Source organism: Anomaloglossus baeobatrachus, chromosome 8 (assembly GCF_048569485.1).
Source record: "Anomaloglossus baeobatrachus isolate aAnoBae1 chromosome 8, aAnoBae1.hap1, whole genome shotgun sequence".
NCBI classification, from domain to species: domain Eukaryota; kingdom Metazoa; phylum Chordata; class Amphibia; order Anura; family Aromobatidae; genus Anomaloglossus; species Anomaloglossus baeobatrachus.
In genome coordinates this window covers 256389581-256408533 of record NC_134360.1, presented here as the reverse complement: position 1 = coordinate 256408533, position 18953 = coordinate 256389581, and the positions used below count along the sequence as shown (strand labels likewise).

The 18953-nt window shown below is 48.6% G+C and overlaps 1 protein-coding gene across 9 annotated transcripts in view; it reads right to left on the bottom strand.

The window, feature by feature from the left end:
* Positions 1–339: 339 nt before the first annotated feature.
* Positions 340–18953, bottom strand: part of CEP350 (centrosomal protein 350) — a 172718-nt gene continuing 154104 nt past the window's right edge. For 7 of the 9 annotated variants that reach the window (XM_075320581.1, XM_075320589.1, XM_075320583.1 and 4 more), the window contains 8 exons: positions 16827–16987; positions 14567–14694; positions 14423–14490; positions 13074–14335; positions 11743–12153; positions 11515–11661; positions 10569–10691; positions 340–2703 (listed from right to left, as the gene is read on the bottom strand). In XM_075320581.1, coding sequence (XP_075176696.1) covers positions 2539–2703; positions 10569–10691; positions 11515–11661; positions 11743–12153; positions 13074–14335; positions 14423–14490; positions 14567–14694; positions 16827–16987 — 2465 coding nt within the window. In that variant the 3' untranslated portion in view covers positions 340–2538. The remainder of the gene's footprint in view (positions 2704–10568; positions 10692–11514; positions 11662–11742; positions 12154–13073; positions 14336–14422; positions 14491–14566; positions 14695–16826; positions 16988–18953) is intronic. The other 2 variants (XM_075320582.1, XM_075320586.1) reach the window with 1 other exon arrangement.

Here is an 18953-nt window from a genome sequence, read left to right as displayed (position 1 = left end):
TTTTTCGTTTTATGAGCTGCATTTCTGCTCTATAAAGATTACAATAGAATCCTTCTTGGACCGGACAAATCCATTGTTCCCGGTGGAAACGTACGTTGTGATATTAGCAGCTTTCCAAGCTCCTCGTTGGCATCCAAATACTTTGCGTAGCCGGATTTTTGCATCAGACAATAACGCTGCCTAGAACTGAACTAATGAAACTTAATATCCTCAGTAATTAAGTCTCCCTTGTCTGGGTGGAGGCCGCGTGCACGAAGCAAATCCATGTTACTCCAATATTAGCAATGACTCTTACAAGACAAAGCAGAACCACACCCGAGTCACAACCAGAGCCAAAAAAGGTGTATAAATCATTATTTATTTACAGCTTTACTTTGTTACTGTACATTTTCCTGCAGGTTATTCACAAGGCTATACAAAGCAAGGGACTGTACAAGGAGCATTGTTGGGTGACAGGAACAAGTGGCCCCTGAGCTGAAACCAGGAGCGGATACAAGTGCACGTCGCTCCACCGCTACAGAGAATCGGACAGATGGACGCCGCCGCCCGATGATGGAGATCTGCATCTGGAGAGTCATCAGAGCCAGACTCCGAGACGGACATTGTGCAGACAGGCGGAGAACAGGCGGAAGGAATATGCGGAGACTGAAGGATTTATTACAATCCTTTGGCCTTGACGATACTTTTTCGGTTGCCTAAAACTTGCTACAAGGGAAGGCTTAATACTGTCAAAATAAAAGGTAGCCCAGTTCTATGGCTGTGGTCCAGAGCATTTCACATGGAGCCACTAGCGACCTGCTCATATCTCCCACTGACTTGTCTTCCTCTCGTGGAAGGTCCTGTGGGGGGGGGGGGGAAGGGAGTCGTGGAAGGTCCTGTAGGGGAGAGTCGTGGAAGGTCCTGTAGGGGAGAGTCGTGGAAGGTCCTGTAGGGGGGAGTCGTGGAAGGTCCTGTAGGGGAGAGTCGTGGAAGGTCCTGTAGGGGAGAGTCGTGGAAGGTCCTGTAGGAGGGAGTCGTGGAAGGTCCTGTAGGAGGGAGTCGTGGAAGGTCCTGTAGGAGGGAGTCGTGGAAGGTCTTGTAGGAGGGAGTCGTGGAAGGTCCTGTAGGAGGGAGTCGTGGAAGGTCCTGTAGGGGAGAGTCGTGGAAGGTCCTGTAGGGGAGAGTCGTGGAAGGTCCTGTAGGGGAGAGTCGTGGAAGGTCCTGTAGGGGAGAGTCGTGGAAGGTCCTGTAGGGGAGAGTCGTGGAAGGTCCTGTAGGGGAGAGTCGTGGAAGGTCCTGTAGGGGAGAGTCGTGGAAGGTCCTGTAGGGGGGAGGGGGGAAGGTCCTGTAGGGGGGGGAGTCGTGGAAGGTCCTGTAGGGGGGGGGGGGGAGAGTCGTGGAAGGTCCTGTAGGGAGGAGTCGTGGAAGGTCCTGTAGGGGGGGGGAAGTCTTGGAAGGTCCTGTAGGGGGGAGTCGTGGAAGGTCATGTAGGGGGAAGTCGTGGGAGGTCCTGTAGGAGGTGGGGTCGTGGAAGGTCCTGTAGGGGGGGGGGGGGAGTCGTGGGAGGTCCTGTAGGGGGGAGTCGTGGAAGGTCCTGTAAGGGGGGACGACGCTGCATAAAGTGTTTTTTTTTGGACAATCAAGTCTACTTCCCGTGACAGCAGCAATAGACTAAACATGTCCTGAAGAGACAGCACATCGCGCCTGGTAGATCATGGAGAGTAGAAAGACATTATTAGACTTTTCGGGAATCATGAAGCGCTCCTCTGGGTTACATTATCCTCCGTCATGCAGAGCAGCGTTTACACAAGAGTGAACATTATGGGTAAATTTACTGCAACGACAGCCCAATAGTTTCATTGCTACTGACCTGCTTGTACAATGGTGCGGGATTAATGCTAAATATTTCACATTATCTTGATCCTAGAGGATACACCCTTAATGATAAATTAACTTACACAATCATCCTACAAGTAATACATGTATTTGAAGAAACTTCCTTTTTCTGATGCCAAAAGTTCTGCACCGGGGAGATGGCTACCACGTTCACAGCGTATTATACACCCAACAATTCAAGTATTGCAAGAAGGTAGGTAAGGACACTTGATGAGGCAGCTTTACACGCCCTTGTCGGGTTGGACTGTTTATCAGTATCACACCCTTATGCCCTGATAGGGAACCGTTCACACTCCCACATCTGCTGGAAGCCAAGTTCAGCTCGCTGACGGTCACCACAATCTGCCTGGAAATGGCCACTGAAGACCAACAGCTAAAGTGTCGCAGTAAGAGACCGAAGACGTCGTTTCTGATCTTTGAAAATTCATAAATAATTTAAAATCAAGTCCAAACCAACAATAAAAAAGTAGCATCAAGTCCAAAACTTTCTATTTCCGGGAGGTTCGGTTGCAGTCGTCGTCCTCGTTTTCGCGCTCTCTGATCAGAGAACATGGATCACACTTCTAGGCCCGGCTCGTTGTTACAGGAACAGCACAGCCGGTGTCGTCACCCCCGTGTGGGGGGATCATCTGCAGCAACTACCAAGACCTGGCTGGATTCTATTCACACATCGGGGGCTTGGCTCTTCTTATTCTGGATGCCCTGGAGAACCTGTATGGTGTCCCGGATTAAGGCCTCAAATATTCCATCCACCAGCTGCATCTTCACAAACAGTTCATCCTCATCGTAGTTCACCCACTGCGCCTCCTCCTCGTGCAGCTCTTGCACCTGTCCAGGAGAAAGCGCCTCAATTAGCAAAAACATTCTACCGTCCGCTTTACCCAGATATTAACATGAATCGCACCCAAAGAAAGCATAATAAGAGCAGCAGCCGCAGCAAATGTATCTACAGATTCCGCACACGCATCTACAGATTCCGCACACGCATCTACAGATTCCGCACACGCATCTACAGATTCCGCACACGCATCTACAGATTCCGCACACGCATCTACAGATTCCGCACACGCATCTACAGATTCCGCACACGCATCTACAGATTCCGCACACGCATCTACAGATTCCGCACACGCATCTACAGATTCCGCACACGCATCTACAGATTCCGCACACGCATCTACAGATTCCGCACACGCATCTACAGATTCCGCACACGCATCTACAGATTCCGCACACGCATCTACAGATTCCGCACACGCATCTACAGATTCCGCACACGCATCTACAGATTCCGCACACGCATCTACAGATTCCGCACACGCATCTACAGATTCCGCACACGCATCTACAGATTCCGCACACGCATCTACAGATTCTACACACGCATCTACAGATTCTACACACGCATCTACAGATTCTGCACACGTATCTACAGATTCTGCACATGCATCTACAGATTCTGCACATGCATCTACAGATTCTACACACGCATCTATAGATTCTGCACATGTATCTACAGATTCTACACATGTATCTACAGATTCTACACACACATCTACAAATTCTACACACATATCTACAGATTCTGCACATGTATTTTGTGGCCAAACACAAGAGTGGATATAGCAGAGAAGCTTAACCCCTTCCAGCACCCACTTCTTATACTTATTAGTAAAATAACACCTTGATGTACAGTTTCAGAAGCCGAGTGATCATTGAGGGGTTTTAGTGTAACGGGATGAGAGAAACCTCTGATCTCGGGTGTTTAATGCGGTCACAAGCAGCTACAACCTCTACATAGTTAGGCCCCTTCACATTGCGTTATTACCTACATTCACAGGTCCCTTTGGGGCCTCCGTCCAAACCCCCCACAAAACAGGTTTCGGGCGCATGCGTTGACGGGGCCATCGACTATAACGGTGCACATGGCGTCAGCGTGTGCTCTGCCTTGCACCATTTTCGGGCGTATACAAGTTCTGAAGGTTTATACCAAGACGTAGTAGACTGTCTGGGTGTCCGCCTGCAGAAAGCGTGTAGGCCCGAAAATGGTGCAAGACCGCACACGGTGACTCCACCTGCTCCATTACAGTCAATGGCCCCGTCGACGCATGAGCCCAAAACCCGTTTTGTGGGGGGGTTCGGACGGACGCGCCAAAGGGACCTGTGAACGTAGGTAATAACGCAATGTGAAAGCGGTCTCAGAGCGCAGAAAATGGCCATATAACTCAGACGATTGTATCGCAATGCCGGCGACTCTTTTGGTCCGAAGGAAGGAGACAGAAGCCGGTGCTGATTGGACACGGGGCTCGTGTGATGTCACAACCCCAGGAACGTGAACCGCGGCACCGCTGGAAAGGCGCCTGTACGGGAGGGGAGTATAGCCTTTATTATTTTACTTGGGGGAAACGTGTGCAATCAAAAGGGGCTGTCGTAGTAGTGGAAAACTCCTTTAAGGCATGAATGAGATTAAAAATTATAAAATGGACACAGCCACCCTCCGGCTCCAGAAGCAATACCTGCTACATAAGAAACCCAGGAGACCACTGCAGGCTGTGATTGGCTGCAGTGATCAGGGGACTAGAAGATTGCATCATCAAAGAAACATTAAGTCCATGCTCTTCCAGTCGCCTGACCACTGCAGTCAATCACTGGCTGCAGCAGTCCTGTGACTTCTGACCGAGCATGTGCGGCTTCTGGCGCAGGCGCAGACCTCTGCAGTGGCCGGTGCTGGATCTGCACTGTTTATTTTTTTTTTTTTTTCCAAAACTTTTTATTAATTTTCCAATTTTTTATAAACATAACAAGATATTCAAGGTTACGCAAGGAAAAACATTTGTCTGACAATATGTGACATAATAGGGTGCAATGCCCCAACTTGATATTTTAAACTGATTATCTGATTGATATGGTCTCTATTAAACCAAGGCAAAAGTACTAAGAAATAACAGACGCGATACAAGTCAATTAGAGTCATTAAGCCCCTAAGCCAACCCCGAATGCTTCCAAATTTTCTGGCACGTCTTGCTGCTACCTTAGCGTCTCGTCTCCCTTTCCTCCGGAACCCACACCTCCGTGATTTTCAATTTACCCAGTTTGTCCTGGATATCATTCAGAAGGTACCATTCCGATTGTATAAAAGGTGTCATCAGATTATTTATTTCTCCCTGAGTAAATTGACTTTCAATGAAATTTCTCCATTTCCCAAAGAACTTGGGTGTCAACCTGTCTTTGTCCGTTTCCGCTTCCACTTTCTCCAGCCTCAATAAATTATGTAATTCCCCGATGACCTCTTTTATGGATGGTCCCTCCCTTTGTATCCAATGCTTTAATATGGACCGTTTGGCTATCATGGCTATGTCATGTACTATTGTATATTTCTTCTTTCCCGGCATGTCCGATCCCCCTCTTACTCCTCCCTCAAAGGAATGGAAAATCCACACCATTAGCTCTAGATTTCCAGAAATTCCCCATGTTGCCTGGACAAATAATCTAACTTGATTCCAGAACCTGTGAATTTCCTTACACTCCCATAGTCCATGTAGCATATCTGTTTTTTCTCTTTGACATTTAGGACACCGCATATCTCTTCCCGGAATGTTGAAGCCCATAATAGCCCTGTGTAAAATTCTAAATTGGGTGTCTCTCCATCTCTCATTGGTAACATGTTTCCGCATCTGTACCCATCCCTTCAATATATCCCCTACAACTTCCTGCCCTTTCAATTGTTTCCCCCACGCTGTTAGAGTACGGCTATCCTCCCCAGATATAAGCATTCCCCGAAATGTTCGGTAAATTTTGGAAACATTTACACTTGCTACATCACTTTTGCACTGTTTATTTTAAGAGCATACATGCCTTCATCTTTTTCCCTTTAGATCAGACAACACCTTTAATTTTAATTAATGCAAACGCTTTACAATTACAGCACAGAACCTGCCATGTTATCAAACCGCATTTATTCCGGTGACTAAGCCGCGCACCAGGTGCTACATGTAATTGCCTCTAAATGACCTAATTCATTTCTATGTTTTATAGAAGGATACAAAGGGAGGAGGACAAATTATCCATGGCTGGTAAAAAAATAAAATAAAATGTAAATTTGGGGGATAATCTAAGTTACTTTATATACGGTCCCTCCCTCTGAGCTAAAATATTGCACCTATATAGCATCCTATGTGGCTTTGTCCTTCTCTGCCCATATTCACACTGATGTCACTGACACAAGGTGAGGGTTTAATACTACTGTAAGGCTATGTACGCACAGTGCGTTTTTCCCCGCAGCGGGTGCGTTTTTGGGCTCAAAACTGCATGACTTTTCTTCCCCAGCAAAGTCTATGAGTTTTCATTTTTGCCGTCCTCACACAACTTTTATTTTAAGCTGCGTTTTTGAGCTTAAAAAAAAAAAATAAATAAAATTGACATGTCAATTCTTTCCTGCATTTCCCCCCATGCAATGCATTGGAAAAACGCAAAGATCAAAAACGCAGCAAAAGCGCACCAAAACGCATGCGTTTTTACCAGTGCGTTTTTGCCGCGGGTGCGTTTTTAGCAGCCAAAAACGCAGCGTTAAAAAAATGCACTGTGCTCGCGGTGGGACGGCTTTTATGCTTTTTGATCAGTGTTAAACACATTCCCTGTTATGTAAATGTATTACTATTATTTTCCCATTTATTTATTATGGGGAATCTGCTCACTTTGTGTTTTTCTCCTGGGTTTTGTCTGTGAAATGCGGTGACCGCGCTCCTATTGCACACGACCAACTTCTGCTCATTGTTTTCCTGTCACTTTATAGTGCGTAGTTATCTTTTTATCTAGGAAACTTGTATCATCTCCTACAAAAGGATCAGCCGCCCAGAGTCTGCTGCAGAGAATTTCATATGGTCATAGTCTATTCATGCACCCAGAAAAATGACGACTATTTAAAAATAAAAATTGTTCTTATAAGATCAAAATTGTATTTCGTTAGGAGAAGGAGCAAACAAAAAGAAAAAAAAAAAAAAAAGAAAGATGCCCTTTTGTATTTTTACCAGATAGAGTAGATCCATGGATGTCTCTGATTTTGCAGCTCATTAATAATGGCAGTGTTTCTGGAGAAATGTCGCCATGTTTTGACATCTACCCTATATGTGGCGCTATCACCTCAGTGTAAGAATAGTGAGGGTGCAGAGTAAGGACCGCTCACACATCAGCAGATATCGGTAGACATGTTATCGCGGTCCTCGCTCGCCTCCTGGTGCAGAGTAAGGACCGCTCACACACCAGCAGATATCGGTAGACATGTTATCGCGGTCGCCGCTCGCCTCCTGGTGCAGAGTAAGGACCGCTCACACACCAGCAGATATCGGCAGACATGTTATCGCGGTCCCCGCTCGCCTCCTGGTGCAGTATAAGGACCGCTCACACATCAGCAGATATCGGCAGACATGTTATCGCGGTCCCCGCTCGCCTCCTGGTGCAGTATAAGGACCGCTCACACATCAGCAGATATCGGCAGACATGTTATCGCGGTCGCCGCTCGCCTCCTGGTGCAGAGTAAGGACCGCTCACACACCAGCAGATATCGGCAGACATGTTATCGCGGTCCTCGCTCGCCTCCTGGTGCAGAGTAAGGACCGCTCACACATCAGCAGATATCGGTAGACATGTTATCGCGGTCCTCGCTCGCCTCCTGGTGCAGTATAAGGACCGCTCACACATCAGCAGATATCGGCAGACATGTTATCGCGGTCCTCGCTCGCCTCCTGGTGCAGAGTAAGGGCCGCTCACACACCAGCAGATATCGGTAGACATGTTATCGCGGTCCTCGCTCGCCTCCTGGTGCAGAGTAAGGAGCGCTCACACATCAGCAGATATCGGTAGACATGTTATCGCGGTCCCCGCTCGCCTCCTGGTGCAGAGTAAGGAGCGCTCACACACCAGCAGATATCGGTAGACATGTTATCGCGGTCCTCGCTCGCCTCCTGGTGCAGAGTAAGGACCGCTCACACATCAGCAGATATCGGTAGACATGTTATCGCGGTCCCCGCTCGCCTCCTGGTGCAGAGTAAGGAGCGCTCACACACCAGCAGATATCGGTAGACATGTTATCGCGGTCCCCGCTCGCCTCCTGGTGCAGAGTAAGGGCCGCTCACACACCAGCAGATATCGGCAGACATGTTATCGCGGTCCCCGCTCGCCTCCTGGTGCAGTATAAGGACCGCTCACACACCAGCAGATATCGGTAGACATGTTATCGCGGTCCCCGCTCACCTCCTGGTGCAGAGTAAGGACCGCTCACACATCAGCAGATATCGGTAGACATGTTATCGCGGTCCACCGCTCGCCTCCTGGTGCAGAGTAAGGCCCGCTCACACACCAGCAGATATCGGTAGACATGTTATCGCGGTCCCCGCTCGCCTCCTGGTGCAGTATAAGGACCGCTCACACACCAGCAGATATCGGTAGACATGTTATCGCGGTCCCCGCTCACCTCCTGGTGCAGAGTAAGGACCGCTCACACACCAGCACATATCGGCAGACATGTTATCGCGGTCCCCGCTCGCCTCCTGGTGCAGAGTAAGGACCGCTCACACATCAGCAGATATCGGTAGACATGTTATCGCGGTCCCCGCTCGCCTCCTGGTGCAGAGTAAGGAGCGCTCACACACCAGCAGATATCGGTAGACATGTTATCGCGGTCCCTGCTCGCCTCCTGGTGCAGAGTAAGGGCCGCTCACACACCAGCAGATATCGGCAGACATGTTATCGCGGTCCTCGCTCGCCTCCTGGTGCAGAGTAAGGAGCGCTCACACACCAGCAGATATCGGTAGACATGTTATCGCGGTCCTCGCTCGCCTCCTGGTGCAGTATAAGGACCGCTCACACACCAGCAGATATCGGTAGACATGTTATCGCGGTCCCCGCTCGCCTCCTGGTGCAGAGTAAGGAGCGCTCACACACCAGCAGATATCGGTAGACATGTTATCGCGGTCCCTGCTCGCCTCCTGGTGCAGTATAAGGACCGCTCACACACCAGCAGATATCGGCAGACATGTTATCGCGGTCCCCGCTCGCCTCCTGGTGCAATATAAGGACCGCTCACACACCAGCAGATATGGATTCACAGTCGCCTCCTGGTGCAATATAAGGACCGCTCACACACCAGCAGATATGGATTCACAGTCGCCTCCTGGTGCAATATAAGGACCGCTCACACACCAGCAGATATGGATTCACAGTCGCCTCCTGGTGCAATATAAGGACCGCTCACACACCAGCAGATATGGATTCACAGTCGCCTCCTGGTGCAATATAAGGACCGCTCACACACCAGCAGATATGGATTCACAGTCGCCTCCTGGTGCAATATAAGGACCGCTCACACACCAGCAGATATGGATTCACAGTCGCCTCCTGGTGCAATATAAGGACCGCTCACACACCAGCAGATATGGATTCACAGTCGCCTCCTGGTGCAATATAAGGACCGCTCACACACCAGCAGATATGGATTCACAGTCGCCTCCTGGTGCAATATAAGGACCGCTCACACACCAGCAGATATGGATTCACAGTCGCCTCCTGGTGCAGAGGTGAGAGGAGGTGGATTTCCCCGGATCAGACATAACTTATAGGCCGCGGCTCGGTAACTTGCAGTCGTGCACAACTGATATATGGTAAACATTGCGCTCCCATCAGAGATAATGGTGAAAGTTTGGATTTCGGGCTGCTGCAGTCAGGGCAATATTCCCTGTCATTAGTTGTGACTTTCTAGTGCAACAACACTGCCATCTTCCATCCTGCTAATACAAATCAGTGTATTCCTCCCATATCAGATCGGGGGAGGGGGGTTTGGCACCTTCACCACCTGCAGCTCTGGAGGTGGCGGGATGTACGCAGCGTACCGAGCAGAACAGCACAGCGCCATTTACTGTGTAGCGGCTGTTCCTGAGAGCTGCAGCTCAGATAAACAGCTCAATAGGATTTTAGCTGCAGAGCTTTGATCTTCCATGCCATACCCCGAAATTCATAGTAGCCGATCCGTGGAGGTGCTGCGTGCGAGACGTCCACCAATCTGATACTGATGCTCTATTCTGAGGATAGTTATTAAACTGAATCTGTCAGCCGGTCTTTGCTATGTGATCAGAGAGCAGCATGATGTTTAGGGGCAGAGATCCTGATTCCAACGATGTATCACTAAGTTCTCTGTTTCAATAAAATCAGTGTTTTATCAGCAGAATATTATAGAAGGACTAGGCGCCTCGTGCCTCCAAACTTGTCCCGCCAATGATTAGTCTATGTGGAAAGCAGCCAATCAGTGGTGTGGGTGGGGTTATACAGGGCTCAGCATTCCGAGCTCTGCAGCAGAGAAATCTGCAATTGTAGCACAGCTGCTGCACGGAAATCAGAGTCTCTGTCCCTACATCATGCTGCTGTCACATTACATAGCAAAAACCTGCTGACAGACTCACTTTTACATCAAAGTAGGGACAATGTTAAGGGATTTAGATAAGATTTAAAAGAACAACTTACTGCTAGGAAAAGCAGTCAACTTCTGATTTGTAGGGGTTTAACTTTATCGTTCACAAAAATGGAAAGGGAAAGAGGCTTGTTTCAATTGTTGCCAGATACAGTGGAGACAATGACCCCGCGGTGAGTTCATTGTAGTGGTTTGTGGATGTGAACGTGCAGTAAAATAATGTTTGGTACTTTACCAATATATGATCCACGCGGTCTCGCTTCTTCCTCCCAAACTTCATCATCCTCTGCCAATCTGTTTTATAATTATTCTCCTTTCTTAGGCTCAGAAGATTAAGAACTTCACTGGTTAAAAAAGACTTAAGAATAAAAAAAAAAACAATAAACAGTCGAGTTTGTAAAATGGAGCAGAAAAGTCCTATAAACCAGATTAGACAGCACCTCCCCGCGCAGCACCCCCCCCCCGCGCAGCACACACCCCCCCCGCGCGCAGCACCCCCCCCCGCCCGCAGCACCCCCCCCCCCGCGCAGCACACACCCCCCCCCGCGCGCAGCACACACACCCCCCCCCCGCGCGTAGCACACACACCCCCCCCCGCGCGCGCAGCACACACACCCCCCCCCGCGCGCAGCACACACACCCCCCCCGCGCAGCACACACACACCCCCCCCGTGCGCAGCACACACACACCCCCCGCGCGCAGCACACACACACCCCCCGCGCGCAGCACACACACACCCCCCGCGCGCAGCACACACACACCCCCCGCGCGCAGCACACACACACCCCCCCGCGCGCAGCACACACACCCCCCGCGCAGCGCGCACACACCCCCCGCGCAGCGCGCACACACCCCCCCGCGCAGCGCGCACACACACCCCCCGCGCAGCGCGCACACACCCCCCGCGCAGCGCGCACACACCCCCCGCGCAGCACACACACACACACACCCCGCGCAGCACACACACACACACACCCCGCGCAGCACACACACACACACACACCCCGCGCAGCACACACACACACACACCCCGCGCAGCACACACACACACACACCCCGCGCAGCACACACACACACACACCCCGCGCAGCACACACACACACACCCCGCGCAGCACACACACACACACCCCCCGCGCAGCACCCCCTGCGCAGCACCCCCCCCCCGCACAGCACCTCACCTTCACCTCCTCCATGTTACTGTGGTCTTTTACTCGCCGGGAATAGGACAGCGTTACCCTTAGTGGTTTCTTCCATTGAGGCTGAGATCCTCGAGGGTCTGGAGAACATATTTCCTCAAATATGTATAAAGTCAAGTCAAACAACATCTGAAAAAAACGGAAAGAACATTAGGAAAACTATAACTGATACTTGGGCGGCATTGAAATGCAATGGACTATGAGGCGTACCTCTTTATAGGCGCTGTACGCGGGGCGCTCTTCTTCCTCCTCGTTACAGGTGAAGGCGTTTCGGATCTCCTGAAGGTTTCCATTCAGCTGCTTCCATTCCCACAGCTTATCCACTGCCTCCTCCACCAGCCGCTCCACCTCCGGCACCGTGTGAGGGACAGCAAAAACTAGCTCCGGTGTGGGCACCGGCTGAACACACTTTGGTGACGGCACAAGGCGAGGGGCTGTTTTCGGCTCCAACACAGAACCGGAGGAGAGAGGTCGTTCCAATTCAAAGTGTTGACTTTTACGGCTGCTCAATCCAAAGTCTTCATCAAACCAATCGGGTTCATCCCCAAGGATGGAAAGGATGCTGCGGCTCGGCTCAAACCCCAGCGCTTCCTTCTCACCAAATGCCTCATGTAAAGAATCCTATATAAAAATAAAGTGAGACCCCAGCTAAAAACAACTCCGCAGTATTTATACTCCCATTAACGTAGTGTCAAAGACAAAATGAAGCCATCTGGTCACATTTATAAAAGCCCAGTAAAGCTCCTCTTTTGCCTTAAACACAGTTCAAAAAAATGAAGGTCTCCGCTATAACTGTTAGCTATGGCTCTATCTACTTTAGTTTTGATATCTTAATGCGATTCCTCACTTGGCCATTAAAGGGAACGTGTCACCAGGATTTTCCCTTATAAGCTGCACCCACCACTAGTGAGCTCTTATATACAGTGTTTCAGAATACTGCATAAGAGCCCAGGCCGCTGTATAACATAAAAAACACCTTTATTATATTCACCTAGGGGATGGTCCGGTCCGATGGGCGTCGCTACTCTCGGTCCGGTGCCTCCTCCATCTTGTACAGTCGCTGTCCTCCTGCCCAGCGTTGTGTGGATGACGCGTCCTGCATCATTCACACAGAGGCCTCCATTGCACTCCTGCACTTTGATCTGCCAAGCTGTACTGCGCATGCGCGGGCGGCCTTTGACCTTTTCTCGCGCATTACACTTTTTTGCTATGCCATCAGCTGGCAGATCAAAATGTGCATGTGCAGGAGCGCAATGAAGGCCTCTCTGTGAATGATGCAGGATGTGTCATGCACATGGGGCTTGGCAGGAGTACTACACCGGACTGAGTGCAGCGACACCTATCTGACCGGACCGCCCCTGAGGTGAGTATTATAACGGTGCTTTTTCCATTATACACAGCAGCCTGGGCTCTTATATACAGTATTCTGGAACGCTGTATATAAGGGCTCACTGGTGGCGTCCACAGCTCATAGGGAAAACACCTGGTAACAGGTTCCCCTTAAGCAAAGTGTGTGTTCCTTAAACTTTTCTGCGACTCACCAGCTTTTGGTATTCCTCCTGTTTCGGGGCCTGTCCCCCCTCTTGGTGCCGGTCACTAATGGCTTCAATGCTGCGCAGTTCCTGATTGCTCCGTTGGATTTTCTGGGCCCTCTCTTTGCGTATACTTTGCAGGTAAGACACCGTATCCTTCAGGCAGACTTGTAGAAGACTATCGGACAGTGTGCTTACTTCTGGTGATTGCTTACTTAGTCTGGCCTCGCTAAACTTGTCAGTCAGCTCTAGCAGAGGCGTTTTGGGCCTCTGGATTTCTTCCTCAGGGATTGGGGTCTCTGGGGGTGCAACCACCTGCAACTCTTGCTCTACCAATGTCATGTGTGACTCGGAAACACTAGACTCCGTACTTTTTGAGGACGTCCTTTCTGGGCCTTTTAATTCAATGTCCTCAATTAAAGGTGTTCCATTAATTTGATTCTTGGGTTCTCGAGAGATTTCAATGTTTTTTTCGATTTCTAGTGACGGCACGCGTTCCTCCGCTGAGAGCAGTGCAATCTTTTGAGGTGGTGCAAATATTCCATGCAGTGGTGAGCAAACAAAATAACGACTGCCTTCGAGGGAACCATCATTATTACCTTCTGCTTTGTCAAGCTCCACTCCAGCCCACACACCGTCCGCAAACAACGTCTCCCCTTTAAAACGAAGTGTGCCGGGCTGCACTCCACTCACCAGGACCCGGTCCCCCAGCTTGAATTCTGTAAGTGGGTCACTAATTTCACTGGAAAGATGACGGTCATGTGAGGGGGGCTTCAATTCCGTGATCACCAGAAAAGTAGGACTTGATGACTTAAACTCATTATGCTCCTCATCCTTCTCATAAAACCCTTCGGCAGGTAGATCCCTCCCTGGCGTGGTGGAGTACGAAACATCGAATTCTTCCCGAGGAGTTTCAGACATTGAAAACTTAAAGGCCGTAGAGCTCTCAAAATCTTCAGAGTAAGCGTGATCCCTGCGAGGCGAAACGTCCTCTTCAGGGGTTTCACTACTCCTCAGTTTAAGGTCTAAAGCTGGAAGCGGTGAGACAGATTTATTGCTCTGTGTGTCCAGCATGTCTTCAGGGATCTCCGAGTGGATGCTTGACACTGGACTATCATGTGCAGACAGTAATGGCTCCCTGATCGTGGGAGAAGGCGGACCAGCACTTGGGGAGTCTTCCCTGGTTGTGAAAGGGACACATTTATCATGCACACTCTCAGCCACAGCTTCCTTTCCACTGGCCAGAGACTTATCAGCACTTGTGCTTTCTGCTGGATAAAACAGATCATATTGTAAAAAACAAAAAGTACAAAAAAAAACAAAACAAAAAACATGACCATACACAAAGCCCGTCTTACCATCGGACTTGGCGCTGATCTCGGTTACATGCTCGCGCTCAGCTTTGTAGGATGTTGTACTGTCAGTCCTAAGGAAGATTAGCAAGTTGTATCAATGTAATAAAGCACTACAAACCATAGGAAGAATAACTGATCACCGTCTACCTCTGCAAGGAATCAGATCGCATGGGGACTGCCTCTCTGGAGGATTTTTGCACACTTTTAATGCTGGGTGCTGTGCCTTGTTCACCACTGAGTTCCGCTTGCGTCTTCTGGATGTAATCATCATATGACTGCAAATGGTTGGAGAGAAAAGGGAATAAAACCGTGTTCAAGAATATCACAGACAATGATTGCTAGTGCAAAACAGTTAAAGGGAATCTGTTAAGAGGTTTTTACCACCTAGTCTGAAAGGAGCATAATGTAGGGGCAGAGATCCTGATTCCAGTGATATGTCACTTACTGGGCTGCTTAGTGTAGTTTTGTTAAAATCACTGTTTAATCAGCAATAGATTATCATTACAGGACTACTTGGCATGCTACAGGTAGTCCAGCATATTCATGAGCTCTGTATAACTGCTAGATCTGCAGCAGCGAAAACATTGATTTTATCAAAATGACAGCAAACAGCTTAGTAAGGGACACATCCCTGGAATCAGGGTATGTGTCCCTACAGTGTGCTGCTCTGAGGTGGGGGGAGCAAAAACCTATATATAAAAAAAAAAAAAAAAAAAAAGAAGGAACCAAAACTTAACCTATTTTTCTTCAACTTTTTTTTTTATTGTCATGTTTCAGGAGCCATAATTCATTTTTTTTTGCTATATAGTCAAATGAAGTCTTGTTCTTTTTAGGATAAGTTGGATTTGTTGGTGGAATTGTTTTTATGTCGCCCCAAGTTTGTCAATTCTCTGTCACCGCAGCAGTGCGAGCGCTTATTTTGTGTGTGACCAACTGTAGTTTTCATCGGTAGCATTTTGTGATACATGCAACTTTTTAAGCACTTTATTGCCCATTGGCAAATAAACAAATTGAATTCAATCATGTTCTCTTTATTATGTGTCGATATAACGACAATACAAAATGGACTGTATTTTTCATGTTTTGCTAGATTTGCACAGAAATTACTTAAAAAAAAAAAAGGATAATTTTCTTTGGTCACCCCCATTCTGATACCTTTCTTATGCTGGAGTGAGCGCCCGTTTCTTGTGGGGTGAGAGGTCATTGTTCATGGAACCATTTTTGATTACTGACTAATTCATTTTTTGATAAGAGGCATGAACAAAAATAATTAAATCTGAATTTTTTCACTGTGCAGTAGAAGTGTTATGAGGCTCGATACAATTACAGTGGTATCCAAATTATTCTTTCAAATATTGGAACCTTTGCACAAAAATAAGAATCACTTTCTATTTTTTTGTCTGCTCTCATATTTCTGTTTACAAAACTGTATGAGGTTCTTTTTTTTTTTTTTCCACTTAATGGCATTTACCCTGTGGAATAAATAACATTGTTTTATAGTATGGGTCATTACAAATTATTACATTATTACAGAAAGGTGCCAAGACAGGCAAAATTATCACACGAAGGTGCCATACGTATGTCGTTATACAGTCTAGAACGCTACAAAGGCCCATGCATCTGACCAGTGGCGTAACTAGGGTTTGATGGGCCCTGGTGCAAAACTTGGACGTGCCCACTCCTTATGTTGGTCACATCTATGTATATGTATGTATACATTTAGCATTCTAAATCCTATAAACACATGAGTTGCCCACTCCCCCCCCTTATATAGTAATGTCCCCCTATTCTAATGTCCCCCATCCTGGCATATATGTCCTCCATTCTAGCCCACATCCTGGTGTCTGTCCACCCACTGATATCTACTGTCCCCCTCCTGGTGTTTACTGACCCACTGCTGTGCCCCTCCTGGTATAAACTGTCCCCTTCCTGGTAAATATGTCTCCGTCCTGTCTAATGAAAAAAACAACATTGTACTCACCGTTCCCAACTCCCACATTGTGCAGCGCCCTTCTGTGTAGCCAGCGCGCAGTATGCGGCAGCTTTCATCGGTGCCAGTGCAATTGCAATGTATGATGTCATTGCCATGCGCCGGCCTCAGTCACTGGGACACACATGAAATCTGCCGGCTTCTGTTTGGCCGGCAGCGTATATCGCAGTACATGGAACTGACGGGTCTCTGCACCGCGATGCATTTCAGCTGGATGTGCAGCCTCGGAGACACATCCAGCTGAAGCAGGGGCTGGGGACGGCGGGCTCCCTGCATCCCCGGGCCCAGAAGTGACTCTGCGACCAAGATCATTCCGCCCCTGCATCTGACCATCATGGAGATGGGGTCCAGGTCCAAATTCTGCATCGGGGCCCATGGGTCTCTAGTTATGACAATGTCTACAAAGCATGTTATTACCTGAAGTTGCTGTAGTAAGATGGCTTCCTGTGCTCGCAATCTTTCTTTTTGTCTTCTTCTTTGCTCTCGTTTCAGATTCTCTACAACAGATTTACGTTTTTTAAGCTCTTCCTTTAGTGCTCGTATACGGCCTTCAATGTCACTTTGATCAGACGTAGCCTCTGAAGAAAAGAAAAAGCCATGTATAAAAGCTACGTGACTACACGGCTGTAAAAATAACGCTGTGAATCTGGCCTCAAAATCCGTACCAGAATCCACAGTAAAATCTCGTCTTAAAAGTGGATTTTCGTGTTTGTGACTGCAGAATTTTGCCCCAGATTTTACTCATCGCAATCAATGAAGTCTGCAGTGAAAACCCATGACATTTCCACAATCTATAGCTCATGCAGTGAAAACCCATGACATTTCCACAATCTATAGCTCATGTTGTGGATTTGAAATGATCACCGAGCCCGAAAGTCCAAAGCAGACGTTTAATGTTGAGTTTGTTAAAACTCCATTCACACTGCATTGCACAGGACGAAGTATTTGTTGCAGAATTTTGGATTTGGAATCTGAACAGAAAATCTGCAACAAATACGCGACGTGTGAATTCATCCATGAGTCCACGTTACAAGTGCTAAAGACGACACTGAATTCTTTTACAGAGATTTAGAAATATAATTGGCTGTAAATGACTTGTTCACAATAGATGACCTGTTAAAGGCTGTTCAGCTGGAAGTCGTCTTCCGTTCTCCCCTGAAGATGAAGGCTTGGCCGGAGGAACGCTGCATGGAGAGCGAAGGGCACCGACTCCACTCACGAGGATTGGTGGAAATGTAAGGGTATTTCTCAGTAAAAAAGAGAATTTTGTTACTTACCGTAAATTCTTTTTCTTATAGTTCCGTATTGGGAGACCCAGACATTGGGTGTTTAGCTTCTGCCTCCGGAGGACACACAAAGCACTACACTTAAAAGTGTAGCTCCTCCCTCTGAGCTTATACACCCCCTGGAGAACCAGATCTAGCCAGTTTAGTGCAAAAGCTGAAGGAGAATAGCCACCCACAAGTAGAACCGAGCAAGAGCCGGAACAACCGGAGACTCTGTCCACGACAACAGCCGGTGATAACACGCGGAACAAGAAAATTGCCAACAGGCAACAGGGAGGGAGCTGGGTCTCCTAAGACGGAACTATAAGAAAAAGAATTTACGGTAAGTAACAAAATTCTCTTTTTCTTCATCGTTCCTTTGGGAGACCCAGACCATGGGACGTTCCAAAGCTGTCCCTGGGTGGGAATATACAGAAAAAACTAAGAAGTAGGCGGAGCCTAACTTCACAAGTGGGCGACAGCCGCCTGAAGGATGCGTCTGCCCAAGCTCGCATCTGCCGAAGCATGAGCATGCACTTGGTAGTGCTTCGAAACGGTATGCAGGCTAGTCCAAGTGGCAGCCTGACAGACTTGTTGAGCCGTAGCCTGGTGCCTAAAAGTCCAAGAGGCACCGACAGCTCTGGTCGAGTGTGCTTTGATCCCCGGCGGGGGAGGCACCTGAGTACTCTGGTAGGCGGCCGAAATGGTCGATCTAATCCAACGGGCCAAGGTCGGCTTAGAAGCAGAGAGACCCTTGCGCCGCCCTGTGGTTAGCACAAAAAGAGAGGTGCACCGCCTAAGCGCAGCGGTGCGAGACACATAAATCCGGAGAGCACGCACCAGATCTAGAGTATGCAGCGCTTTCTCAAAGCGATGAACAGGGGCCGGACAGAAGGAAGGCAGGGAAATATCCTGGTTAAGGTGGAAGGGAGAGACCACCTTAGGAAGAAAGTCCGGGGTCGGACGGAGAACTACCTTGTCTTGGTGAAAAACCAAAAAAGGTGACTCCGAGGAGAGCGCAGCCAAATCAGAGACTCTCCTGAGAGAAGTTATGGCAACTAGAAAGGCCACCTTTTGAGAAAGACGATACAAAGAAACCTCCCTAAGAGGCTCAAAGGGGGGTTTCTGCAATACCGTGAGGACCAAGTTAAGGTCCCAGGGATCCAAGGGCCGCCGATAAGGCGGAATGATGTGAGACGCACCTTGCATGAAGGTGCGGATCTGAGCCAGCCGGGCGAGACGCCGCTGGAACAGCACTGATAGAGCTGAGACTTGTCCC